We start from the raw sequence: 27,806 nt of genomic DNA, 5'->3' as shown, positions 1-27,806 counted from the left end.
GTTTTATGACAGTTCTCTAGATGAACACATGAAGGCTGTTATGGAGAGACTATTATTTGGCAAATTTCTGTTATTGTTACTTATAATATGGAGACTTTTTTGAGGAAGTTTTGGACTTGGTTCCACAGCCAACTACAGTGTCCACCACCTGTGTCTTGAGAGTGTCCGCTAAATCGTTGACCATGCGGGAACCTTACGGCACTATTCATTCCTGTGTCGGAAAGCGTTTGAGGTGTGTGCTCCAATGACCTCAGGGGTCACATACCACGCAAAGGGGCTACGCAGTTATGCTGACCATGTAGATGTTTAAATCAAAACACTGGCAATCAGAGGTGGACGGTGGGAGGGAGAAGGAGAGAGACGATAGGGGGAAGGAGAGCTCGTTCTCGAGCCATGGTCAGATGGGAGAGAGCTAAGTGGTGGGTGTGTGCAAAGACTTGAAATATGTTGAAGAGACGCGTGTGTTATCTTTTCTCCTCGCCACTGGACGTCCAGGACCTCCCCCCGCCGCGTGTCGTCAGCAGTTTATCTCAGGGCCTGGCTGAGGCTGCGAAGGAAAATGGGAGGAAATCTGATCCATATGGTGGCACTATAAAGCTCACAGCTGATTTGCAGCCTTCATCAAAACCTGGTCAAGGCTTCATCACTACTCATGACTGGCATCCTCCTCTCACACCTGTGCTCTGAACTTCTCACGCTCTCCTCCTGCAGCGCCGGTTATCTGCTTGACCCCCGGGGCGCCTCTATCTTCAAAGCTGATTCTTCTTAGAGAAGTAAGTTACTTTCCAGGTTGAAAAGTGATGGATTTAGTTTAGACATAGATTAGAGGATGAGGAATATCTGGTCCTACTAACAGGGTTTTTTTCATGTTTTGCATACGTAAGTAATGAATTATGAGCAAGTGTCTGTTTTTCTTGTGTTGTCTCAGATATGAAGATACTGAGCAAGGTTGCTTTCTTGCTTTTGCTCGGGGGAATCTGGTGTCAGAACAACCGTAATGCTAATGCTGGTGGCAAGTCCACCAAGAAGACTGGTGGGAACCAAGGAGGTGATGTTGGCCAGTCTCCCCCCGCAGTTGATCTGACTCCTGAAAGCACTGGAGGCACTGGAAGCACTGGAAGCACTGGGAGCTCTAGAGCCACTGGAGCCACTGGAGGCACTGGAGGCACTGGGAGCTCTAGAGCCACTGGAGCCACTGGATCCTCTGGAGCCACTGGAGCCACTGGAGGCACTGGAGGCACTGGAGGCACTGGGAGCTCTAGAGCCACTGGAAGCACTGGAGGCACTGGAAACACTGGAGGCACTGGAAGCTCCAGAGTTACTGGAGGCACTGGAAGCTCCAGAGGCACTGGAAACAGTGGAAGCTCCAGAGGCACTGGAGGCACGGCTGAAGCAGGACGGGAGGCTGCCGCAGGAGCTCGGGCAGCTGGACAGCAGACGGATGATATGAGGCTGCACTTCCTCAAGAACACCCAAGTTACATGTAATGATGGAACAGCAGCTGGGTGAGATGTCTCACTTGTTTTCTTGAAATTATGAGATTTTTGCCATTTGCTGTCTGTTTTCAGATTAATACAGTGATTTTAGAAGCTACACAGAGCATATGTGTGTCCATATATGGCTGCTTCATCTCCACCATCTCCTCATTCCTGTTTATTTGTGGTACTACAGGTTTTACCTAAAGGAGTTCAGAGGAAGCCGCCGATGGCTGTTATTTCTGGAAGGTGAGTATTTAAAAACCTAACTGGTTAATTTGGTCCCCAAAGGTCAGCTTGTTTTGGCGCGACGCCCCCATTGGAATTTTGATGGGGATGTCATCTTGTTCCGTCATCAGTGGTGAGTGGATGAAGTACCTGAAAGCCACACTTGAGTAAAAGTACAGATATCTAACCAGAAAATGATTTTAATAAAAGTTAAAGTCACCTATCAGAATATTACTTGAGTCATAGTCTTAAAGTGTTGTGACATTTACTGTACTTAAGTGTCAAAAGTAATTTTCTGATATTAAATGCAGGCTACTTAAGTACTGAAAGTAAAAGTACAAGTAAATGCTGTTAATAAAAAAGCAAGGTTTTTGAGATCTATGGTGTTTATTCCTCTTAACATGTACAACACCTTAAAAATGGAGGCTGCGTTAGACTTGAAGAAAAATGTGGTTTCCACAATTTAAAGGATTTAAAGAACAAAAGTTTTTCCAGTTTTTAGTCCCTCATATTTGCAAGTAGCATGTAGCATGTTCCGTCCTGTGCTTGAGCAGAAATCGAAACTTAACTACGGCTTTGAGAGCACTTTGTTTCAATACACCATCGTCATCTGTTTTTCTCCTCTGTCTTAGGATGGGGCAATTTATGTGGATTGTCCTCCAACTTGACATTTCACCTGGACTTTCTTTAGCATGTTGTAGGATTTATGAGTGTATTATTCTGAGCAGTGGAGTCTATCAATTGGTCTTGCTAATTTAATCAAGTCAGATTCTCTCCCCTATATCAAACCACTTTGCCCTATAGCTGAAAGTCAATCAACAAATCAGGTGCTGTAAATCAAAGGAATCATTTGTCTTTTTTGTCCGACTCTGAGTGAACATGTAGTCTCGTTAGCAGACAAGGCTACAGGTGCATTCCTTTCCCTCTCCATTCCTCGCGGGCCTCTATGATGAGCTAACAAGGGTCCCCCTGGCTGTGCCTGATGTGAATGTCTAATATTAGTCTTTATTATTTTTAGGTGGCTGGTGCTGCCACAGCAAAGAGACCTGTGATTCCAGGTACCAAAATATACCCCGACTAATGAGCTCATCGGGGTGGCCCCAAATAAAAAGAGGTAGGTCAGCCGGCCACGCTTTAAAATGCACGTCATATGTTTTTCCCGTAGCGTTGCCTGTTTTACGTAATCTTTAGTGAGACAAAAGGACATCAGTCTGATCTCTGATTGCTGCATTTACAGGAACTGGAATATTGTCTTCTCAAGCGGAGGAAAACCCACACTGGCATAATGCAAACATTATGTAAGTACTTGTATATCCTCACTGTGTTTCTTATTGTGGCAACTGGAGGTGTCACGTGCAGACAATCCTCATTTGCAAACGTTTGTGAGACAGGGACTTCTCCCCGTTCACGTTGGACCGGATACATTTATATACACAACTCTGTAGACATTAAAATATGATCTTATGGCTTTAATATTACGGAAACAGTGTGTAACATTTAGGGGGATCTATTGGCAGAAATGGAATATAATATTAATAGGTATAATCACCTAAAAATACGAATCAATATGTTTTTGTTAGCTTAGAATGAACCGTTTATATCTACATAGTGAACGGGTCCTCTTCACAGGCTAATTCGGAGGCCGCCATGTTTCTACAGTAGCCCACAACGGACAAACCAAACACTGGCTCTAGATAGGACCATTCGTACACACTGCACCTTTAAAACAGCAAGAATCAGTTTTGTTGTGTCTCTTGTTGTTTTTGTTTGTTTTGGGGTTTTTTTTAACTTAAAGCTGCATTAATTGTTTTTTTTTGGCCACTTGGTGCTGAGTAGTGCACAATGGATTTTAAGATTAAGATTTGGGGACTTCTAATAAGTAAAAGGGTTAAAAAAACTCTTCTACAAATTCTTCATAGATGAAAATGTTGGTGGGAATGGTGAGAGTGAACCAAAACAGTAAAGTCACAGAAACAATGAGATAAAAGATGCTAAAATGCACCTCAGAGTTGCCTCGGGTTTATCATTTTGAGTGTCCTAGTTCACATTACACGTGGTCACTTCAATGTTAATATGAATATATTGATTAGGGCAGCTTTTAAACAAGACTACCTTTTAAAGACATTTTAAAACACAATCTTCCTCTTTAAAAAGTCATGAGCAATAAAAAGCACCCTTGCTAAATTTTGCTGCTTCAGCCCTAGTTGGTTTAGTATGACCAGTAGCTTATATACAGGTCTGCCAATTTCTCATATATGACAGAAAAGATGATTTTCATGGAGGAGAGGTGAATTTGTTTTGATGGCCTTTAGAATAACAAATGTGATCCTCTCCTTTTCTGCAGATTCATCCCGTACTGCTCCAGTGATGTATGGAGTGGCACCGGGCCTGCCCCGACGCCTCCTCCAAGGCCACGACAAGGCAAGGAAAAAGAGAGGGATAGAAATACTAATGCTAGTAAGTTTCTTCTGATCCTTCAAGATTTTTTTTCTGTTGTTCTTTTCTGTTTAGTGTGATGCTCACAATCATTTGGTGTGTGTATTTGTTGTGTATCAGCTGAGTACACCTTCATGGGATCCCTGATCATCCGCGAGGTCATCAAAGACCTCATCCCCAAAGGAATCAAGCTGGCCAAGGTTGTCATCCTGTCTGGCACAAGGTGAGTTTGTTTTTGTCGCTCGCTCTCCGATGCTGACCTCAGCTTTTGGACAAGCGCCTGCATCCTCTGTACCATCTGGACCATCTCCGTGCCTAACATTAAACAAGAGAAGCCCTATTTCGGGTGCATCCTCTTGTCAACAATAAAGATGTTTACAGTCAACTGCGAGCAATGACATAATGACTATTAAAGGGCCTTGCCCTGTAATGGTGAACATTCCTCCCAGGTTAGCAACATGGTTGTTGTGACTCCCCCAAGCCCTAAAACAGGATCCACTGTCTGAATGCGAATAGCTGGCGTGCATGCGCTGTCATTTTGATACCCCTAACAAAAATGGCACTCTCAAAGCCAAACTATTTATTGATTTTCTTGGCTCGCCTGCAGTGCTGGGGGAACAGGTGTTCTGCTGAACATAGACAGGGTGGCCAGTCAGCTGGAGCAGCTCGGTGCAGAGGCTCAGGTCCGAGGCCTCGTGGATTCTGGGTGGTTTCTAGAGAGTAAACAGCCGAGATCACCCAACTGCCCCGAGACTATTTCCTGCTCACCTGAAGATGCTATCAAGATAGGACTCAGGTAAAGTCAAGCATTCTTCAATCAGCCTATATAGATTGATTGTAAAGAAACACACTCATAGGCCAGACGCTGATTTCAAAAGGATCTCTCTTTCTCCATACAGTGCTGTTATATTTGGCTTTACTGTGTGATGTATTAAAGCGACTAAGCAATAGATTTGTGTGTATTGACGATGTGTTCTGTTTTCTCAGGTTATGGAACGGGGTTGTGCCTGACAGATGTCGGACGCTCTATAAGAAAGGAGAGGAGTGGATGTGCTTCTTTGGCCACAAAATGTACTCTACCTTGACCTGTGAGTGCTGGCTGGGGCCTCCTAAGTTTATCATGATATTGGATTAGTGTGCTTTATATTTGACTTAAAGGTAGGGTTGGTAAAGATTTGAGAACATTTTTTTATTCTATTAAAGGGACTGTTTGTAACTTTTTAAGCTTATAAATGTACCGGGTCAGGACACATGCTTGATCGCATATGCGATCGCATATGTGCGCTCGCGTGTGGCTGAAGTCCCCGCTCCGCTGCCTGCTTGCCTTCACTATCACAACGCGCGCGTTCTCGCTGTCTCGGTCCACCTCTAGATGTGCATGCGAGCTCACTCCACACTGCAGGAGAGTTAGTAACTCTGAGAATATCTAGTGAATGTACAGTGGACGTTTGTGCAGGTATAAATGTTGCAGCTCTTCCAGACCAACAGAGGTTTCCCGTGTCTTGGGAAGTGACGGGGCTCCGCAACGAGAAACGTTATCGTCTCCTACGGGCGCAGTCGGGAGGCGATAACGTTACTCTTCCTGCTTCAGCCCTGGCACCGACTCGCTTTTCCTGCTTCGAAAAGCCAACACTAAGATCAGCATTGATTCATGGAGAGACCTTCGTCTGGTCAGCTAACATTACTGCCAAGCAGCTGAAATATAGAGTGATATTGTGGTTTTAGCTGACGTGTGTCGCCTCACTGTTTTGAGCGATGCTCGTTCATGTCTATGTAGAGCGAGCACAAGCGCGAGCCCGACGCTGACTTTCGTTGACTTAACGGCCACAGGTGTCGCTGTTAACAAGCATTTCTGAAAGTTACTAATAGTTCCTTTTATGGCTGGCCCACACTAAAAGATTTTTCAAATCTTAACAGATTTTGAAAATGTGAGAGACCCCACACATGTTATGTTAAATTCAACAGCTTTGTTCCTATAGTGTGTGGAGAGCAACGATTTGGCAAAAAGAGCACATATTCACTCTTGTTTTAGCACTGTTTTGTTCTCCACCAACTACTGAGGGCTCTTAGCTGCAAAATACTATATGTTCCCCAGCTGGTCCCTAACTTTGCCTGTCTGCCGTTTGGTTTGTAGCAGCTAAAAACAGCTGCATGCAGCCGTTTCCTGTTGATGAGAGCTGTAAGATTTAATCAAAACAGTACATTTGCAGGTAGTAAAACCAAAACAATGAGCTGAAACAAGCTATAAAGCTCCATAGAGCTGAGGGGAACTGCAGGCAGGTGACAAATTCTCTGTAGGTTCGTCACTATGAACATCCCGTTTCACATTGCACATAGTCACCTGACCCATTGTTAATGTAAATATATTGATTAGATCATCTTTAACACTGAACTCTGTGTTTTCCCTGTAGCCCCTCTGTTTGTGGTGCAGTGGCTGTTTGATGAGGAGCAGCTGAGAGTGGAGAACATCTACATGGGAGGACAGAGTCTGTCCGAGGAGCAGTGGCAGTACATACAGAACCTGGGCACAGAGCTCAAGAACTCACTGAGCGATGTCACGTAAGTTCCCAAAAACTTGTTTGGAAGAGATATATAAAGTGATAACAATAAATCTAATATGAATCAGGTGGGTCAAATGAAAGATGGACTAACATCTAGAGATGGCTATTTTGTTCTGTGTGTGTGTTTTTCAGGGCTGTGTTCGCTCCGTCCTGCCTCTCCCACACAGTGATTACCAAAAGGTACGGCAGAATGGATATTTGACTCCTGTGGCGGTAGTGCACTTTCACGCCTTGCGCCCCTCACTTTATTCTCGCCTCTACCAGTAGTCATCTCTACCTAGTGAGCTCATGCTGCTGTTTTTGTACGCTCGTTCATCACGCCACATTCTTCATGTCACCGAATGCCATTTCACACTTTCCCTAACCTCTCGGTGCCCTTTGAACACACTCATTATTTTGCTGCACAGGTGGACATTGATGGGTCAGTGCAATGTTAGCTCAGTTTACAGAGTCAGGCCAAGTTAGGTGTATTTACTGAGGGTGATGATTCTTTACGGGAGGAGCTGAAGGTTCAAGGTCTTTGTAGGTAATTTTGCAGAGGCTGTTCTGTGATGCAACAATTGCTGCACCAAGATAATGAGCCAAAAGTGGCCAAAGCAAAAAGAGAGGTCCCGCCCTTTCCAGTGGACCACCATGGGACCTTATTTTGGAAAAAATATGATCGGTAGTCAACGGTGAAGGACAAATATATTTTTGATCCCGTTTGAGTTGCGCCATGAATCACACATAATGATGTTTGTTGATTTAAAAGATAATTTTGCAAATCAAGAAAGTCTCAGTTTGTTATAAAACTTTTGAAGTATCAGACTATGCCTCCGTGTTTCGTTATGGGATGTGCTCACACAAGCAACGGGTCTTGCTAGTTCTTTTGCTTCCCAGCTGATAAAAAGACAAGGAGTCGCTGGATAAAACACATCAGGTAAGATAACGGTTCATTTGTGCGTGGAACATAGCTAAGTTAGCTATCTAACTAGTGTTGTTGACGTATATTGTGCGAGACGAGAGATATAGTTCGCTGAGCGGTTTCACACAAAACTAAATGATACTACGACAACCTGACACTTTCTTGACTTGCTAAATTAACTTTTAAATTGACAAACATCATATGTGCGATTCATGGCGCAATTCAAATGTGATCAAAAAAATATTTGTCTCTCGACGTTGAGTATCGTTCATATTTCTTCAGTAATAAGGTCCCATGGGGTCCACCGGAAGGGACGGGACTTTGCCTCTCTATTGCAAATCTTGTGATCAGACCATGACATCACTGATGACACCTTCCTGGTCTTTCCTTTGCTTTCTGCCAACCTTTCCCGCCACTTTCTGTTCTTTGCCTCTGTTTATCTCTAATCCCTAACTTCCCTGTCTTGTTCTTCCAGCAACTGGCTGAGTTTCCAAGTTAGAGGCACTTCTCTACCACGGGCCCTGCACTGCTGGGACAGGAGTCTGGAGGCGATCCGCAACAACAAAACCCCGGCCAAAGGCTGCCCTTTCCACCTGGTGGACACATGCCAGTGGCCCCAGTGCAACCCCACCTGCCCAGCCTTGGTGGACCAGGCCACCCAGCAGGAGCTCACCCTAATCCAGATGCTGGTAGCCATGGGCCTTGACCTCCAGAGGCTGGGCCTGGATCCCCAGGGAGATGCAGAATCTCTGGCCAGCATGGTCAGCGATGGTGGCTAAGTGTAAAAATGAATAGCAGCTTGAGAGGTAGCCATGCAAGGGCTTACAAGAAGAAAGAAGGTGTCGAAATTTTAATGTAACCTTAGAAATAGTACAGAAATCTGGTTACTACGTCCTGTGCTGCTCAGCATTCCATTATGCTTCATGTGTCCTTTAAATTGGTGACTTGACTGGTGGTATATGTCACTGTGTCCGAGTGGTTTGGCTGTCCCTCTACTGGACACTAGAGGAAAAGGCTTTGGGTCTAAATCAAAGCTGTTTCATTTGTACTGGTTGAATAGCTTTGAGTTTTATCAGGACATACTGTACCTCCTACAACACACTTTCATCCTGATCACTTCAGAGCACAGCAGTAGAGTTGAATACTTTTATCGAATATAGGCTCCCGCAAAATGTCAGACACAAACATGCTGCTTTGACAGGGGTGATAAGAAAAGAAACATTTGCACACCATATACTGTAGTTGTGAGCGTTTGAATTAAAGAAAGATTTATTCATGCACTTTCTACCTAACAGTGTTTTCATAAAATAGCAATTATTCATGATGAGTATTTGGATTCTTACATAATAAAAAAATACAACTCAGAAAAAAACTGTACTCACACAATCATTTTTTGCACACACAGTTCCAAAGACACTGATTGTGATTTTAGTGACTTAGTTTTAGTCTCCAGCTCCTGATGCTATGCTAACTTATATATGTATTACATAATATATATATACATATTTTATGTGCATGTAAGACACATGCATGTGTGATTAGTTATTGATATTTTTCTGTGTAGGCCAGCAGGAGTTCACTTATTTGACATGTGAAGTCTGTAATAAATAGAGAAGCTTCCCTAAAAAGCAACAACAACGCTGTGGTTATTCACCACTCAGCTGTCAGGATAATAGTGACATATATGGACATAATACAGAATATGTATTGCAATCCTTAATTGTTGTCAACATTTAAAAACTCGTGCTTCTTTCACAATGTCATTGAAAGGCATTTACAGATGTTACTGTAACTGTATGTTTTATTTTCATCTGTAATAACTGTGTCAAGCGATAAAGATTTGACAAGAATTGTACCTGCTGTTAACAAGCATCAGACTGAGTTGTTGCTCATGTTGAAACAGGGAATAAAGATATGAATTTGCTCTGACAACATAAGTTTGTGGTTCATCCGATTCTGTTTGTTCGTTCTCTATTGACATCTTTATCGTAACACAATCATAATCTATATGTGAGAAGGTGCAATTAGAAGATGCATTAGGCATGTCCTCTGTCTCTACGGCCGTTCTAGTTCTCTTTCAGACTGAAATAGCAGCACTAAGTTTCTAATAGGGCAATGATAATTATTTGAGGAGCCACAGGGACCTAAATACTCAATCTGTCTGAAGAGCATTTATATCTCAATTAGGACTGTCTATCTGTTAAAATATTTAAAAACCATTAATCGCATAATCGTCCATAGTTAATCGTGATTAATCATACATTTTTTATCTGTTCAAAATGTACCTTAAAGCGATATTTGTCAAGTATTTAACACTCTTATCAACATGGGAGTGGACAAATATGCTTGCTGCAAACGAATGCATATATTTAAAATTGGAAATCAATTAAAATGACAATGATTATGTCCTAACAAATCATATTTTGCTGCCAAATCACATGGTCATATCCTCCCCATCTTGAATCTGAAAATGTGTTGTGCATAAACCAAGAAACTTAGGCTTCGTTGTTTATTACGCTGAACATTAATTGAATGTGGGACATCAACACATCTTTGATTGCACTCAGTAGGTTATATATATACTCTGGTCTGGTAAGAAAACTTAAATATGATTGTAAAAAAACATTATGCATATAGTTGGCGCTAAACATATTTTCTTTTCTTTTGGTTTCTTACAAATTAACCAAACAGTTTCAGCCGAGCCAAATGCATGAGAATGGATAGATATGTATGAATGCAATGATTCATCCTCAGCACTGGGTGGCGCTGCTTTAAATTTGACATAGCCTTTATTTACCAAAGATCCTGCATGTATTTGATAGTGACACCAGTTTGCAAAGTTTGCAAATTTTTATAATCAGAATCAGAAATACTATATTGATCCCTTGGGGGAAACTAGGGGCATTCAAGTTTCTCTTGTATAAACATAAAAAAATTTAAGAAAATAGAAATAAAGTAGTAGGTAACATGTAAATTATGTATTATAATGCTACAATATTGTATGTAATGCTACAGTATAAACACAATATATGTAATGTAATGGAAATTCTTTCAGTATTCCAAGATGAGTCCTAATGAACGTTGAAATCAAGATCCCAAACAGATGAAATGTCTTTGTTGTATTTTATTCTTGCAAGAAGAGGCACTGGTTATACAGAGTCACACAAAGTCTGCAGAAGAGTGCGCTCCCGGAGATTATTACAATGTGACTATATAGAAATCTACAACAGGGAGTGTGAGAAAATGAGTTGTTTTGCACAGATAAAGAGTTGTTTTACTCAGACAGTGTCCCAGTAAAAGTCAACACTCAGTACTTTCCCACTACATGAGACGAAGATAACACAGACAGTAACTTTCCACTGTTGCATAAAGAGACATCAGTACATACAATGTAATTTTCCATTACAGTAAAGAAATATAAGTAATAAAATAAAAAATAAGAAATGAGAATATAAGAATTATGAAAAATGTACAAATATTTGCATTAACAAGTACAATATCTAACACATAGCCACAGTGCAAATAAGTAAATACAAAAGTATTATAATTAAATACAAAATGTCAAGAAGAGGGATCTATTTAGTGTGTTAAATATAAATGCCAGAATGGTATAAATAAGAATTAAATAAGAATATTTCTTGAAATGTACAGTATAAATGCATTATTAATGACAAGAGTATTGCACAGTTGAATTATTGCAAACATTATTGTACAGTTAATAATAATAATAATTTGGCCTACAGTTTATTCTGAAAGCTCCTTTTAGATATAAAGGCAGCTTGTAAATGTATTCAAATATATGTAATAAAACCTTTCAGAATAAATCAAAGTAATCAGGTCATATAAACTCTTGCTGAACGAATTTTAAGCCACGTTACCGAAAAACTTGGTAAATGTGCAAATACTCTCTGTGTCTGTCGTTTCATATTGGCTACATATCATAAAACATAAATACAGTGGTTTCGTTGTCGGTGTGTCTATGTTGGTGGTAGTGGGTCATCTCGGCTTGATAAACTCTCTGATTTTTTCCCATAATGCATTGTCGTTTTCCTCCACTTCCTCTTTCCGCCATATTGCAGAACCGGTAAGATGCCTTTTTACTCTCGTCACCTTCAATCTTCTAAGTATCTAAAGCATCTGAACGTTAAATGTTATATTTATGGGATCATCTTGAAGCAAAAACACATATCAATGATTTGAGACCATTATCGCCTCGATTGGTGAGGCGAGTTACACACACTTAGGCTACAAAGCCACACATCGAGCGGTCCTCTGTGCTCGGCCCTGGTAGTCAAGGTGCGCTCAGGGCGCCTTGACAACGGCTAGCTCTGACACCACACAAGTGTCGTTTTGATTAAAACTAATAAGACCTGAACGCTGTCCGGTGATATACGTGTGTATTAATGTTGTATATGGGTGACGCAGCGTTGAGCTTTGTGTCTGCAGGTGTTGGGAGATGCTCTGCTCAGCCACTTTGTCCATGTAGTAGGCTAAGCTAGGCTAGGTAGCTGCTCTGATGGCTTGTGAAGGACCATGCTGTGGTGGGAGTCTCTACGTTTCACTTATTCAGTGTCCCTCAAGCTAATGCTGCGTTTACTTACCTGCTGCGTGTAAAAATCGGCTGGTATCCAACGTATTGACCCAAATGTAACTTGTTAATGTTAGCAAAGATGCTAAAACATGCTCATAGGAAATGTATGCGTCTCATCATAACTAGGGTTGGGTTAGACTTTGCTAACTAGACATGGTGTAACTGGACATTATGTGCTTCACCTCTTGAACCTTACATTTCTAATGTGTGGGCAGGTGAGGTTAACATTTGTGTCCATTCAGAGTATGATCCTACTTAAAAGCCAGATGTAATGGCTCTTCAAATGACTGAGGTACATTGGTGATGTGAGATCACAGCCTAGGTCTCCTCTCTATAGTCTGTCAGGTGTTGAGTGTAATGAGGTTGTTTGGGGGCACTGAAAAACAGTCCCACAGTGGGATGGGATATTGTGCAAAAATATTAAAGATGCTAATACCTGCTCATAGGAAATGTATGCGTCTCGACTTAACTAGGGTTAGGGTAGACTTTGCTAACTGGAAATAGTGCTATTATCATTAGTGTGATGTGCTTCACCTCTTGATCCTTACATTTCTAATGTGTGGGCAGGCGAGGTTAACATTTGTGTCCATTCAGAGTATGACTACTTAAAAGCCAAATGTGATGGCTCATCAAATGAATGAGGGACATTTGTGATGTGAACACACAGCCTAGGTCTCCTCTTTAGAGTCTGTTAGGCGTTGACTGTAATGAGGTTGTTTGGGGGCACTGAAAAACAGTCCCACCACAGTGGGATGGGATATTATGCACAGCTTAAATGGTATATAGACTTTCATTTATACAGCGCTTTTCTAGTCTTCCGACCACTCAAAGCGCTATACACTACATTTCAGCATTCGCCCATTCACACACACATTCACACACTGATGTCACACACCGACCTTCCGTTTGGAACCTGCTCTACCCTCTGAGCCACAGCCGCCCACAACTTAATTTCTGTTATTTCAAGCTCACATGTCACTTTATAAACACTTAATGGTTCTCTTTTGTATCTGCAGGCATCATGGTGCGCATGAACGTTCTCGCGGATGCTCTGAAATGCATCAACAATGCTGAGAAGCGTGGGAAACGCCAGGTCCTCCTCAGGCCCTGCTCCAAGGTTATTGTGCGCTTCCTAACCGTCATGATGAAGCACGGTGAGTGGCTGTTAGTGAGTGATGTTTTGGTATAATGACACACTAAGCTAATAATTTTGGTAATGTGGCCGTGCTTTGGTCGAATCGATATATGTTCTGTCGTAAAGCCGAATGGAAATGCAAGTTACAAAAGAGTGTATATTTGGTAGAATGTATGGTCAGCATCTAGCTGAAGAGTGGTAATGACCGTGGAGCTTGGTGTCTCAATCGGATCAAATCCGAGACACCAAGCTCTTCAGGTTAAAAAGGTAACAGTTTGAAGTGAGTGTTTTACTTAATGATATTTGTCATTTGTACCTCCAGGTTACATTGGTGAGTTTGAGATCATTGACGACCACCGAGCCGGAAAAATTGTCGTCAATCTCACAGGCAGGCTGAACAAGGTAAAGTCTCTCAGTTGACCCAGCTCCATAGTTGCCATTACACCACTGCATGTAGGACAAGTTCAGATAAATGCTAACTATGCTTAAGTTGGCTGTGTTAGCATTAGCGTTAACATGAATTACACTAGAAATTTTTATCTGTAAAGGCTCTGTTACAGCTGTTTGCAACAGTTTCCACTGGTCTGCTCTTCCAAATGATTTAAACGAGCCTCCAGACAATTTATTTTATGAGCAGTAGGGGTGGGGAAAAATGGTTTCATGTAAGAATCAAGATTTTGAATCGATTAACAACTTCCAAAAATCAATTCATATCAATTAATATAGTATCAATTAATGAATACAAAAGAACCTAGATATTGTTACTGATGGACAGTAATCTTACACAATAGGAATTAGGGCTGGGTAGTATATCTATTTTATCAATATTGTGATGAGACTAGATATCATCTTAGATTTTTAATGTCATAAAATGGCATAAGTGTGGTCTTTTCCTGATTCTCAAGGCTGCATCACAGTAAAGTGATGTAATTTTCTCAACTTACCAGTCGGTTCTAGCTGTTCTATTATTTACCTTTACCGTCATTATATCTACATATCTACGAATCGTTTGTAATCGACTACATTTTGAATTGAATCATAGAATTGAAATTTATTTGAGTTAACAAAAGATTCACACACCTACTAAGCAGCTACTTTTTATTGAACTCATTAGTCTAAAGAGTGGTGCATCTTTGTGTTTGACCTGTAGCTTTAGTTCCTGCTTGCAACTTTGTGTGAATGTGGAGTATTAACCAGTGATTTTTATCTTTTCAGTGTGGTGTGATCAGTCCACGTTTTGATCTCCAACTCAAGGATCTGGAGAAGTGGCAGAACAACCTGCTGCCCTCAAGACAGTTTGGGTGAGAATCACATGCACTAACTTTTTAAACTGAACGGTGGCAGTGATGTAGTGCTGAACCCACTGGAGAGTTAAGACCTAATGGTTTCCAGTTTTGCTCTTGATCACTTAGTTACTGCAGCGGTGTGGTTTCATGCTCAACTTGCCTGCTGTGATGCTTGCTTTTTCTCAGTTGGCCAGTGTGTTTGAAAAGTAGTTTATTTGGTTTTTCAATCAAGAGATTTGAAGGTAGTGTTGTAAATGACTCAGAATGACAATATGCTGTATATTTGAAACAATTTGTGATATAACAAAACTTAAAGGGTGGGTCCATTAGTTTTGAGGTTTTTATATCATTCTGTAGATTCACATTGGTGTTCCTTATGTATTTAAATCCGAACATTCCTTCGGTCAAAATATATATGTTTTAGTGCTATTTTCCCAGGCCCTTCTAAAAACCTTTCCCCACGTGACCTGATATAGGTTTTTGGGGTCACGGTTTTCGGTTCGGTACTTTTATGGTACAGCGAGGATGTCATGTTCTGAATTCAACATGTTTTTCATTTATTTGCCGAAAATAAGTTAACAAATGTTTGCCTTAACAAAAGTATGGCTTACATAAGGAACATAAACACCTCTTCATTGTCAAATCTTATTTGGAAGAATAGGTTTTCTACAGTAATAAGTGCAAACAAAAAATGCAGCTTTGTTATTTTCATATAAATATGATGTAATTATAGACTAAAGCCATCAGCATAAATTGAAGCATAAGCTTTACCAGAACTATACTAAAAAGAAGAACAGTATAACATATGTCTCAATTCCCTGATTATCAGCTCTTAATTGAAAGATTGTTTTTTGCACTCAAAAAGTGCAGTATTTGGGAAAAACTGAAAGGAACACAGATGGACCCGCCCTTTAAGTGATTAGAGTACTGAACATTATTACTTACCTCTTCCATAGTGGTCACTGGTGTCTTGAACATAAGTTATGCTAAGTATTTTGATCAGTGGTTGAGGCTGGAAGTAGGTATGAATGATGGGAGGAATTTCTCAGAAGCAGTGCATATTGTATGCCTATCATTCTGTATCTACAGGTAGGGATTAATGCGCTGCAGATACGGAATTAGATTAAGCCTCAAATAAGCCATGTTTTTCTTTGTCATGAGGAGAAATAGTTCATTTGTGTGGAGAGAGGGTCTGGTGTTCATACATTGCTTTTATGTATGTGTTGAGGCTGCAATATGGAAAGGCTTTGCTATATTAGTTAGATCTTATATGTTAATTTGACTAATTTAAATCCATTTACTAATTTTGATGACAGGCTGCCATTAACTCTTAAAAACACTGAAGTGTTTATGTAAAGAGAAAATGTGGTGTAGCTGAGCTGTAGAAACTTTGTGGGATAGTGTGGAGCTACTATGTGTGGACAACTATGGTCAATAGATGGTACTTTTTGAAAGTGGGTGTTTCTTTTGAAAGTCCTTACTATTACAGCAACTTAGTTCTCTGCATTTATTAATGCTGCCAGAGCAACTGATATTGGTAGCAACATGCTAGTGGGACTGCTGAGTGCTGCATCTCAGCGCACACAGACTCCGCCTCTGCTCTCAATGACACAGCGATCAGCGCAGAGAGAAAAAAGGAGAGTAACAAGTGCAACAATAAATAACAATAAAACCGTATTTTTGTAGCTTATAGCACACTTGTAAAGCGGTGCAGATGGATTTGTTTTTGTAATCATTATGTACAGAGTTTAGTCACAGATACTGATTGAAAAGATGCAGCTTTTTATATTGTAGACTGTTGTAGTCTAATTTTTGAAACACTTTCTAAAAAAAATGGGAGTTCAGTTCTCTTTTTAAAGAGAAATTTGAAAGTGTAAATGACAGCTGTCAGGGCATAAATCCAATGACATGTTGATCTTTATGAATCAAGACTCCACAGTAACAATGGCATGTTAAAATCAAATTGAATCGTGACCTTAAAAGCGAAAGTGAAATTTAATTGTGGATTTGGAGAATCGTGACACCCCTAGATAATTGTGTAGTGAAAATCTGATATCTCGACAGCCCTACTCTGCGTTATGTGCATTTAAGGGCCATTTTCGTTTAATCAGAGAAAGTAGCAGACAAGGAGTGGTATGTAAAGGTCATGAGCTAGACTGAAGCTGACATTGATGATTACAGGGTATCTGTAAAGCTGGTATCATGCTTAGATTTAATGATTTTCAAATGTTCTGTCAAGCAAAGTAGCACGCTTGTAAAAGAAAACATTTATTTTCTCCCAAATTTGTTCATTGACTCAGTCGCCTGTAGATGGTCATCAATGTAGTGATTGGTTGCATATTGTCTTACTTCAAGAATTATCAGTTTTGTTATTTTTCATTTGTCTGGTTCCACTATACTTGAATGGGACAGTTGCAGTCTGAGATGCACTAAAAGCAGTCATACGGTAGTATACTACCTACCGGGTACTGCAGACTCGGAGAATCGCCCCACTTTGTACACGTCTACAATACACAATGTGAAATAGGAGGTCATAAAATGGGTTTTTATAGCAGTTATTACTTTGGCAAACTTAATAAAAGGACTTAATAAATGGATTAGGGTTTAATCAGATGGTTGAATATGAAGGTACTCTGTGGCTTTTTGAAGTTTTACAGGTGTAATGTAGATGTGTTTTGGGAGGCCTCTTTATTTTGCTCCTTTTAAACAAACTAGACTGGAGTCAAGACAATGAAAATGATTTTTAAATTGTTTGGTTGCCTTTTTAAAAAAAAAAATTTGATAGATGATACATGTGTTATTAGCAAACCCCATAGTTGGTACCAGTTTCTGTATGATAACTAAAGCGATCCGTGTGAAAGATGTTGATCATGTATCACAAACCGCTTGTCTTTATCTTGAGCGCTTGCGGTGTGATGGATTAATTTGAGTTTCATGCTGACATGCTGATTTTTGTTTTCACAGATACATTGTGTTGACCACCTCAGCTGGCATCATGGACCACGAAGAGGCCAGACGGAAACACACAGGAGGCAAAATCCTTGGATTCTTTTTCTAAAATGTAAAGAACTGCAAATAAAAAAACCACCAGATGAAAGCTGGAAGTCTGCTGTGACTTATTTCATACGAAAAGGTGTCTGTGGAGAGATAGCTTTTTAAAAGACTGCAGCGCATGTCGCAGGTTAAGTTCAGGTTCAGACAAAAGTCTGTGGAGAGTACACGAGGGTGCTGGTATGTTATGGTTGCCTGATGAACAACCTAACACCTGGGACAGCATTTGATATTGTGATCAAGAAACATCACAGATATACACAGGCTAGACAACATGTATGTCATGGAAAACAAGTAACCTAATAATAATAATAATAATAATAGACAAAACATTTAAACAATAGAAGGTTGACAAGGATGAACAAAGCACAAAGTAGAATCCGCACACTGTGCTTTGCTCCCACAATTATTCTTATTCTTTTATTAAAAAAACATTTGCTGTGCAACATTTCGATCAATTGGATCTTTGTTGCACCAAACATTACATAAGTATAGAGAGATGGATATACATTTAAAAAATCATATGTCTATATGTGTATCTCAGGAAGATGTCAGTGAGACCAAAACTGAAAAGCCACTGGCTATAACCCAAGGTAACCATGTGAGTCTTCATAAAACAATGTAGTGATCATCAGTCACATGTGTCAACAGTTAGAATGCAAAACAATAATGTATATCCTTTATAACAGGGCTTTGTTGAATACTCAATTCTGATTGGTCAAAACGGGCAGTTTATGGTCTCTTATTTCTTTATAGCAGACTTGGTATGGACACAGTTCTGATTTCAGACTCTGGTGGACCATTTTTGTGTAAAAATAAACCCCTTCAGGGTAATGCAAGACCCCGGCATCACCCTGTTGGCGTTTATTTAACAGCAATGACCGGCTTGCGGCACATTATCCCTTACATAGCATGTCTATCCGGGTCAAATTGATCACTAAGCGGATAATTGACTGTGTGTGTATACACACTCTACACTCACCTGTAAGTGTATATTATAGTAAAAATATTAATCAAAGGGAAAAAAATGGGATAAATGATGTTAAATATCATTAAATGCAGGTATATCCGGATATAAAAAAAAAGATATTGGCACTACAATACATCAGTTTTCAAAGTAACATGAGACAACCGATCTTAAGCCAATAGTCCAAACAATGTAAGTACGGAAAAGAGAAGAATTTTTTGAACTCTTAACTAGGCAAAATGTCGACATGGGATGCTGTGGTCATTGCTCCTCACCTCATTCAAGAAGAAAATGCAACAATGAAACACTCTATCAGCATGTTGTTTTGCGTTGGCTAAGACTCTTAAGTGGTTTAGCAAAATTACATTTATCAGTCAACCCACTGACAGCAGCTGTTGAGAAAAAAGATACATGAGAAGCATGCGCATACCTTTTAAGACCACAAAACCATAACAGAAAATGTACTGCAAGTGGTTGAAGTTTGTGACGAGACCGACCGGGACACACTCCTCAGGGAGCTGCATCCATAAACACTATATACCGGACTGTGGAGAGGACTTGTGCTCTAACGCCAGACAAACCTCTAATAAGGACATCCATGTTGTCGCTGTGGCCCCAGCAGCTATTAAGCCACATCTTTGCGATCACAACTGCCAGCTTGTAAAAAGCCCTGGCTTTCTGCCCCTGCAATCCTCTCGCCAGTGTGACCTTTTTCCTGGGTCCTCAGTGTATTTTGTCTTGTCCCCAACCTCTTTAAAGTCTGGCTGCTGACCTCACATTAGACTCTGAAGAGGCGAGGTAACAGCCTGCTAATGCAACATCTCTGTCCAAGTGCTCCTCGTGGGCTAAGAGCACACACACTGCCTGCCTCCCTCATGGGTTCACAGCACTCAAGCGGTGCCTTGTAAAAGAAAGAAAAACAAACTGTTATGCCACGGCCGTTTTGAAGATCAGGGATGGCGGCCAGGATACCAAGCTCAGAAAGATCACAACGGCTGGAGAAGTACGGCTTTCATGCTCTATTAGCACTGAGCATTTTGACATTAATACGTCTGAGGTCGTCTGTCTTGGTAGCAAGCAATAAACCACTTGATCAGATAGCTCGTAAACAGTTTGGTAGTACTTGCAGTTTCTTTTAAATGGAGGGGATGCTGTAAAGTTAAGTATCAAAGAGCTCAGACCAAAAGAAGTGGGGCCAAATTCTTCCAAAGAGCAATTTATCGACTGATTTGGTCAAAGGCTCCGACCATATTGTGAGTTTAAAATCTGTCAGGGACCTTGAAAGCCTCTAACACCCCCTCTCTCCCATCTATGATGTCTTTTTCTTCACTGTGAACTTTCTAATAAAGAATCTCTGAAAGAGCACTTCACCAGAAATTCTGCCAGACTTCAGGAGAAACACGCTCCCCTGGGGAGAAAGTTGTGCAAAAAAAAAAAGAAAATGCTTTTAAAAATAAATTTCTACTGAACTTTGGATAGTGGCATTTACTTACCCTGTCGAGGGGATAAAGAGCAATACGCTGCTTACAGCTCAAAAAGATTAGCATGTTACCCAGTCTATTTAATATACAGGTATGAAATGAAATGCCACAAGAACTTTAAAATATCAAATAGGAATGTACGTAAGTAAGTTCCAGATAGTATAAAAAATATTTTGCACAAAATAGGAAAGGTCAACATTTCTGGCTTATTTTGTTTGGCTTATTCAAAGTTGTCCTGATATATATATATATATATATATATGAATATAAAGCAACGTGTAACATTAATCATTTCATATTTATTCCAACACCCTTTACATTACTCTGCACCATTGCACTATATATATATTTATATCTGTACATAGCGGTTAAATCAGTGGTTTAGTGGAGGGTATATAGGGTATTTTATATATATATTATATTTTCGGGTTGTCCATCTGTACGCCGGTCCATTCTTGTGAACGCGTTATCTCAGGAACACCTAATGGAATTTCTTCAAATTTGGCACAAACATCCACATGGACTCACGGATCACCTGATTAGATTTTGGTGGTCAAAGGTCACAGTGACCTCATGTCCGTCCCATTCTCGTGATATCTCAGGAACAGCTTGAGTGAGTTTCTTCAAATTTGGCACAAACGTCCACTTGGACTCAAGGATGACCTAATTTAATTTTGGTTGTCAAAAGTCACTGCAACCCTCACAACACACGTTTTTTTTGGCCACAACCTAAGAATTCATATCCAATTTAACACAAATGTCTACCAGGATAAAATAATGAAGTGATGACATTTGGGACAAGACATGGATGTAAACTGCAACCACGAGGCGGTGATTCTAGTTTTTCCTGTAAAATGTAACTCCTGCTAGGTTGCTAAGACCCAAATTCTGAGAAATAATACAGAGGACACAACTTCAGTGTCCTCAATGATAACTGCAGCCGTGAGCATGACTGTAACAATAGCAAGACAGAGGGGCTGAACGGTGAAGACATTTGTTGACCACAGATAGTAACTTTACAACTGAAAAGTTAGAAAGATGACTTTAGAAGAGATTGCTGGTGGATATCATGGATTAGGGTGAAGAAATGCTAAATGAGCAATAGCATTGAGTTAGTAGGCCTACTAGGTAGTGGAATAAAAGCTTGTTATCGGTAGCATTCATGTAGTCCTGCCTGTATTCTGCTGATGAGTGAATGTTATTCCATTATTTATTAGCCTATAATAAGTGTAGAAATTGCAGCAGGAGCACACTTCAAACCTGTATTAGCTCCCCTTGACAACTAGCAGAACCTTAAGTAGCACTGAGAGCCGCAGTGATTAGAGACAAACGTCCCGAGGCTCTTTCAAACTGAAAATGGCTTGAGGAGGAAAACATGTGAAGTCAGAAGAAACGCATTCCTTGCAAACCTCTCACTGTTTCTGCCACAGCAACAGAGTCTTTTTGAAGACAATATGCCACCGTACATCTGGGGACCAGGGTCCACAGCCTGGCAGCCTCCAACATGTTCCTCCAGTCTGTACCATATGTCAGCTGGATCTCTGAGATGTCCCTGAAGGGTTCAGAGCACCGCTGTGGAGGAGAAGAGGAGACGTGCAGCTCTCAAAACAAATAGAATACATTAATACGGAAACACAAATTCTGCTGTTTGGCCCGCTTTGATAGAAAGAGCCAGAGGCAGAGGGAGCGAGAGAGCAAACCTGGTTGTGTCTTCGAAGAACGGGTGAGTATGAAAATATTGAAGCTGATGCCATACTTATGTGTTTAATAGTTTCTTTAGCACAGAATCTAAGTAACAAACTAAAATAAAGATGTGTGAACCATTTGACCTGGAAGAAAAACCTAGATTGAAGCACAGTGATGTCCACCTTTGGACTATGCCAACCAAACAATAGAATAGTTGTTAACAGAAGTCCCAATAAGCATTGAAGCACAAATCATCAAATTTGGCCATTTTCAGGTATAAAGAAAAAACTTTTGAATAACTGTATTTCCATTGTGAAGCAGGTTTTAACTACACATTGAAATATAGTTAACTTCAACCATATTTAACCCAGTTTTAGCCTTGACGACTAGTTGTCTTTTGCAAATCAATGCTGACTGGGTTTTGTTTGTGCTTCTCAAAACATTTAAAAGTCATAAAAATCCCCCGCACTCATGCAACACGTCTGTCTAGAAACAAAACCTCGATTGCTCTGGATAATCCACAGCCAACAATTTTAGGGACTGTTGTTTTTTTTGGCAGAAAGTTGTTCCCATGAAAAGGAGGATATCTCAAAACAAACAGTAGTTATGTTGCAATTGCACTGCAGAATGTATTCATTGCTGAATTTAAAGGCAGGGTTGGTAAAGATTTTAGAAACATTGTTTTGTTATATTAGTTGAAATTCTCATTACATCCCGACAGTAATCAATAAATCAAATGCTCTGTCAAAAAAACAAAGAAAAAATACAGTGTCTGTGGCTGTTATAGGACTGTAATAAACAGGCTGAATGAAATGATTGGACGGGCTACATGCCAGCCTGCGTGCACTCTGCCCATACACTCATTGCGCGTCACCAGAATCTTCCACAAGCTGCTGGCTTGACAGCTGTGAGTACTAAGAACAGCCATGTTCGTTGTTTATGTTTATAATTTTTGGGGAGTGGCTTTGGAGGGAGGCCTGAAGCAGCGGACTGTCAGTGTTGCCAACTTGGCGACTTTTTCGCTAGATTTAGGGACTTTAGGAGCTATTGCTGCTAGCTACTTTAATTGGAAAAGAGTTGGCAACACTGGGCTCAGTTTTTCAGTTGGATCATTTTTTTAAATCTAGTGTACTCTTGGTAGTATCTCAAGATCGCCCATCCTACCTTTAAGTGTTTGTTTTTTTTATTATAGCGTTAAAAAAAAGTTTTTGTCAATGGCAAGAATTCCAGTCTACATTTTGTCAAAGTGTCAGTCTGTGGAGTAAATGGGAGATATTTTGCTCTATCCACATGGCCTTGTGTTCCACTTGCTAACCTCTGCCATTCCTGTAGACAAAATCTCCATTGCCTCGAGTAATTTCTTGTTGCTGAGAAATGAGAGTACCGTGAGATAATTTGGTCTCTCGGTGTTCTTTCCCAGTGTGATGTTGATGGAGCTCGAGCAAAGCAATTCAATGCTGCGAATTCCTGGCAGGAAGAAAGCATTTTACAGTTGACACCGAGGTCCTTGTGCAAACATCACATCCATTACCACGGAAAACTGAGACGGACCATTGGAGTCTGGAAAGTTATTAGCTGCTTGCTATAATGTCATCAGTTTTCACAGAGCCCCCTTGTCCAGCTGCACTGTGGATAATAGATGGTGTCAGTAAGGTCTAATACCAGCGGCTCTATTTGTACTTTGATTGAAGTTCCCCCACTGAACACTTGAGGGCAGTAGAAACATGTCTCATCTTCAGGATTCCTCCTCCAGGTCTTGGTCCTCATATTGCATTCAGGCCAGGCTGGTTGGCAAGAAGCAATACTAATTATGATTGATTCAGCGATAACAGAATTAATATTGGAATAGCAGTAAAAGTATGAAATGTGGATTCAGTCAAAGGAGAGAAATTTCTTTTTACCAAGTCTTTTTACATTGTCTTCTGCCACCATAAATCACTTAGTGGGTCACAGTGAAATGAGGAAGAAAAACAAAGACGATTAGAAAAGTGAAAAGTGGATGTGCAAAAGGCAATTTTCTTATAAATTTATTCATTAAATATACTTTTAATATCAAGATTCAGACATAGGGTGGGAAACAAAGTCGGCTGGATATTAAATCTGACTCCTTGACAGATCTTTACAAGAGTTGTTTCAGGGAACAATACAGCTCAGTCAGAGTTTTTTTTCCTAATAAAGTCGAGGAATTATTTCAACTTTGATCAAAGCCGTCTTCTGTCGCAATAAATCTGCATTTATGGGGGGAAAAAAAGTAGAATCAGTAACCGCAATCGAAAGCAGACAATACCCTTTGCATTAGCGTAAACAACAACATAAAAGTGATTTCAAGTTTATGAGGTTACAAAGTCTCAGGAAGGGCTGCTTCTTGTACCAAAGCAAACACGTCTTGCTTATATTACCATACTGGTGTTGCATGAGAAGATCATATTTTGCTTCTACTTCTAGCCATGTGATTTATTCCACCACCCAACACAGCTCCGACAGACGCCGTATCTACAAAGACCAGAAGAAAATTCTGGAATAAATGGTGACCAGCTGAGAAGAAGATATGAAAATGTATCTTTTGTAGAGAGAGAGAGAGAGAGAGAGGAGGACTGTTGTCTCCCCCCAATACGAATGAATTCACACATTCCAAGGTGAAATAGAGGGCTGTGCATTGTCATATGGTCATTTCACTGATACACTTATCTCATGTTTTTCACTCTCTGCCCTATCTCTGTCTGTATGCCTTATTTACTAGGACGAACCAGGGAGGTAGGAGTGGTGGGTGGGAAGTGTGCATGTGTTGGTGTATTCACGGTGCGGAGGAGTCTGGTGTGCATATGATGAATGAGATAGTTAGGAAGCAGTGAATTTATGGCTGTGAATGCAGCCATCCATTCTGCCCTGCAGTCCCCGGCTGTCCTCAAGGGCATCATGCTCCTCCGGGTCCCATCTTAGGGTGGATCACTGGGGATCCCACCGCTGCTGCTGCTGCTGCTGCTGCTGTGGAGAAGACGTCGTCCAGGTAAATGACACAGCAGCACACCCTGCTCCCCTCAGCCACATGCCAAGCAATGGTTAATTAGAAGGCAATGAACACAAGCTGCTAATGTACATATAATAACACGGAGGCCAAGAGGTGCCAGTGAGAGGCTGCCGTTATTAATTAGGCCTCTCATTTGTCCGCTATAGATCACCTTGAGCATTATGGTGCAGTTTGGCCTCTTATGTGGATGATGTACAGCATGCCCCGCGGTAAATCACAGCCCGAGAAGTGATTACTGTTTAGGCTTAAATAATAAATGAGTGAGTATGTAATGTTACTTAAAGGGGAACACCACCTAAATTAAGAATTCCAATATGTTATTTCCATGGGCTAGGAAAATTCAATCAGTATTTGTGAACATGAGCTACTCTCTCTCTCAAAGCCAGAAACCAGAGAAGTAAGTCTCAAACTTGTGATGTCATCGGGTATAAAGTCTGGAGCTGCTCCATAGACAGTGAACGGGAGACTGATTTTGTGGACCCACAGAATGTTTGTTTTCTTTTTTTTTATAACCAAATAAGCTTTATCCTATTGTATTGTCGTCAGTTGTGAAACAGAAAATGTTTCCATTGTCAATGGAGCAGCTCCACACTTTATACTCTACACTGACTCGTGGTAAGTTGCGGACTCTCTGCGCTGAGGTTTTGCAGTAACAATGACTAAATGAGCAGTGGAGTAGTAGGCCTACCGTTATGAGGCACATTCACTTAATGCTTTATCCACACACTCTTGTCACAGTGAAGAAAGCATATTGCTACCACTAGATGAGTGACAACTTTGTTTGGCTTGTTTTCTGTAAGCAGTGTGAAGCATGGTAGAATTAGAAAGCTAGCTAGCTAGCTAACTACAGCAGACAGCTGGCTGATCAGCTTTTGGGCTGGTTCCGCCAGTCTTTGGTGCAGCACTGATTACGGAAAATGAGCCGAACAGCTGCATGGTGGTTCTCTTCCCGGCGAGCTGCGACTAAACACTTCACGGCCCCACAGATGTGGGTTCCGGTGTTACCATAACAACTAACAACAATTGCCATTTTCTTTTGTACTAGTCAAATTATCACAGCAAACAGTTAAAGGACCCTTCTACTCCTATTTTATTTTTATGGTTTTAGCACTCTATTTTGTTTTTTGGGAGAGAGTTGTTCTTGTTCACTAATATTTTTTGGACTGTCTTAGACCATAGGAATAAAATGTATGAATTTTGAAAATGGGTGTAGTTCCCCTTTAAGGCACACATCACATCACATAGCATTTTACTGGACCCAACAAGTACTCCAAATTAAACAAAACAGGTTGGATTTAATTTACTTTTAGTTGTGCTAGTGACTCTCGAGGCTATTGGGCATGTTTACATGCTCACAATTTCAACCTTAACATGCTAATGTTTAGCAGGTAATGTTTACCATGTTCACCCATAGACTGTATATAAAGATTGGACGACATGACAGCTCCCCAAAAGTGAAGCCAAAACATCTCAATCGCCCCCTGGTGGCTGGCTGCAGTATAAATCCCGCCCCCTCCATGTTAGCGAATGGGACATGAGCCAAACTTAAAAGTCAAAGGCCACGTCTAATCATTTTTACAAAAGATGGTTTCTGTCATTTTAGGTAGTTCTTACCACACTGATGTGTGTTCAAGTGTTATTTTTTCTGCTAAGTTTGGTTTTAATTAGGTATTTGATGCTATAAAAAGGGGGTGAGACGTCATGATTGGCAGCTGTGAGTCCCTCTCGTTGACGAGCTGTGGCCGTGCTCGGCTCGCGATTGGTTCGGGCGGGTGACCTCGATACCGCGGCTCCAGCCCCCACGTTCACTACTGCTCAGACTCTGGCTCCAAATGACGTCAAAATGTCAAGATGGCAGCCCCTGTATCTGGGATATTTTGACTTAATTTTTTTCACAGTGGGAGGAAGTGGAGACGCGTCATCCATCTTTATATACAGTTTATGTGTTCAATATCTTAGATTAGCGTGCTAGCATGCTAACATTTGCTAGTTTGTAGGCCTACTACTGTAGCACTCTGAACACTAGTTGTTTATTTGGGAGGGTTGCACTTCCAGTTTTTGATGACATATTGCTCTCTCTGCCAGTATCCTGATATTAGTATTTGGTCATAAACAAAAGTTAAATGGTCTCCCGTGTCAAATCGTACACTTTGTCCTCCCAACCATCCACCCTGACCTCCTCCCTCAAAAGCTTCTCCAGCGTTCTACATCACACTACTCCCACCTGAGCTCCTCACAGACAATGGTTGTAATTCACACAACTACGAGAGGTATTTGTCAGGCAAAATAGGTTGTTTCACGCATTTGAACAAAAGATCAATCAAATCGTACCCAAAGTACCCATATTGTATAGCATTGCATTTCATCTCTGCATTTCATTACATCATCAAATACTAGAATCATCAAACTATACTAGAGGATTATTGTAAAGGGTGTCAGAGAGCTGCATCTTCTCAGCGTCTTCTTGTATCATATACTTGATGGACATTTTCTGTGCAGTTACCGCTGCAGGCTCCCATCTGCCAATATCCGAGTCAGTTTGTTATTCGCAGGTGGTGAATCATCCTCTTTAAGGTTGTGTATTCTCAGTATACCAGAAACAAAACTTTTTTTTTTCTATTATGCCCCCCAAACATAAGCATTTTGTTTACAAAATTATGAAAATACCTATCAAAGTGACACACAGCCTTCTGAAAGCCAAGGAGTTTTACTAAATGTGTTAATAGTTTCAACATCCCCCCAAGCAATCTGGGGATTCGGGGCCATTAGACAATAAAATACTTGCAATGATAGGAAAACTCCCATTTTTTTCAGATTGGCATCCCTCCTTTATTTTACCATCCTGTCTTATCTTTGCTTTAGAACAATCTGCTGCACTTGTTGCTGTTGGCATATGCTTGTATTTGTTATTTTTCACAGTTATTGGGAAATTTGTTGATGCTTTTACTCAGAATAACTCACACTGAGCTTGGGTTTG

General features: G+C 40.6%; 2 protein-coding genes across 2 annotated transcripts; both read left to right on the top strand.

Moving 5' to 3' along the window:
- The first annotated feature begins 396 nt into the window (after nucleotides 1–396).
- LOC119483916 (carboxylesterase notum2-like) lies at nucleotides 397–9,536 on the top strand. Its single transcript, XM_037762410.1, has 12 exons — nucleotides 397–773; nucleotides 929–1,505; nucleotides 1,672–1,724; nucleotides 2,722–2,817; nucleotides 2,941–3,001; nucleotides 4,048–4,160; nucleotides 4,260–4,362; nucleotides 4,747–4,935; nucleotides 5,127–5,227; nucleotides 6,551–6,698; nucleotides 6,833–6,880; nucleotides 8,080–9,536. The coding sequence occupies exons 2-12, from the start codon at nucleotides 931–933 to the stop codon at nucleotides 8,381–8,383; spliced, it is 1,791 nt and encodes a 596-aa protein (XP_037618338.1). The 5' UTR covers nucleotides 397–773; nucleotides 929–930; the 3' UTR covers nucleotides 8,384–9,536.
- A 2,016-nt stretch (nucleotides 9,537–11,552) lies between these two features.
- rps15a (ribosomal protein S15a) lies at nucleotides 11,553–17,713 on the top strand. The gene is made up of 5 exons (XM_037765399.1): nucleotides 11,553–11,688; nucleotides 13,212–13,349; nucleotides 13,653–13,732; nucleotides 14,546–14,631; nucleotides 17,581–17,713. Exons 2-5 carry the CDS (start codon nucleotides 13,217–13,219, stop codon nucleotides 17,672–17,674), a joined length of 393 nt encoding a protein of 130 aa, XP_037621327.1. The 5' UTR covers nucleotides 11,553–11,688; nucleotides 13,212–13,216; the 3' UTR covers nucleotides 17,675–17,713.
- The last annotated feature ends 10,093 nt before the right edge of the window (nucleotides 17,714–27,806 follow it).

The sequence above is a fragment of the Sebastes umbrosus genome, chromosome 3, assembly GCF_015220745.1.
Source record: "Sebastes umbrosus isolate fSebUmb1 chromosome 3, fSebUmb1.pri, whole genome shotgun sequence".
Taxonomy (NCBI): domain Eukaryota; kingdom Metazoa; phylum Chordata; class Actinopteri; order Perciformes; family Sebastidae; genus Sebastes; species Sebastes umbrosus.
This window is presented reverse-complemented; position numbering and strand designations above follow the sequence as displayed.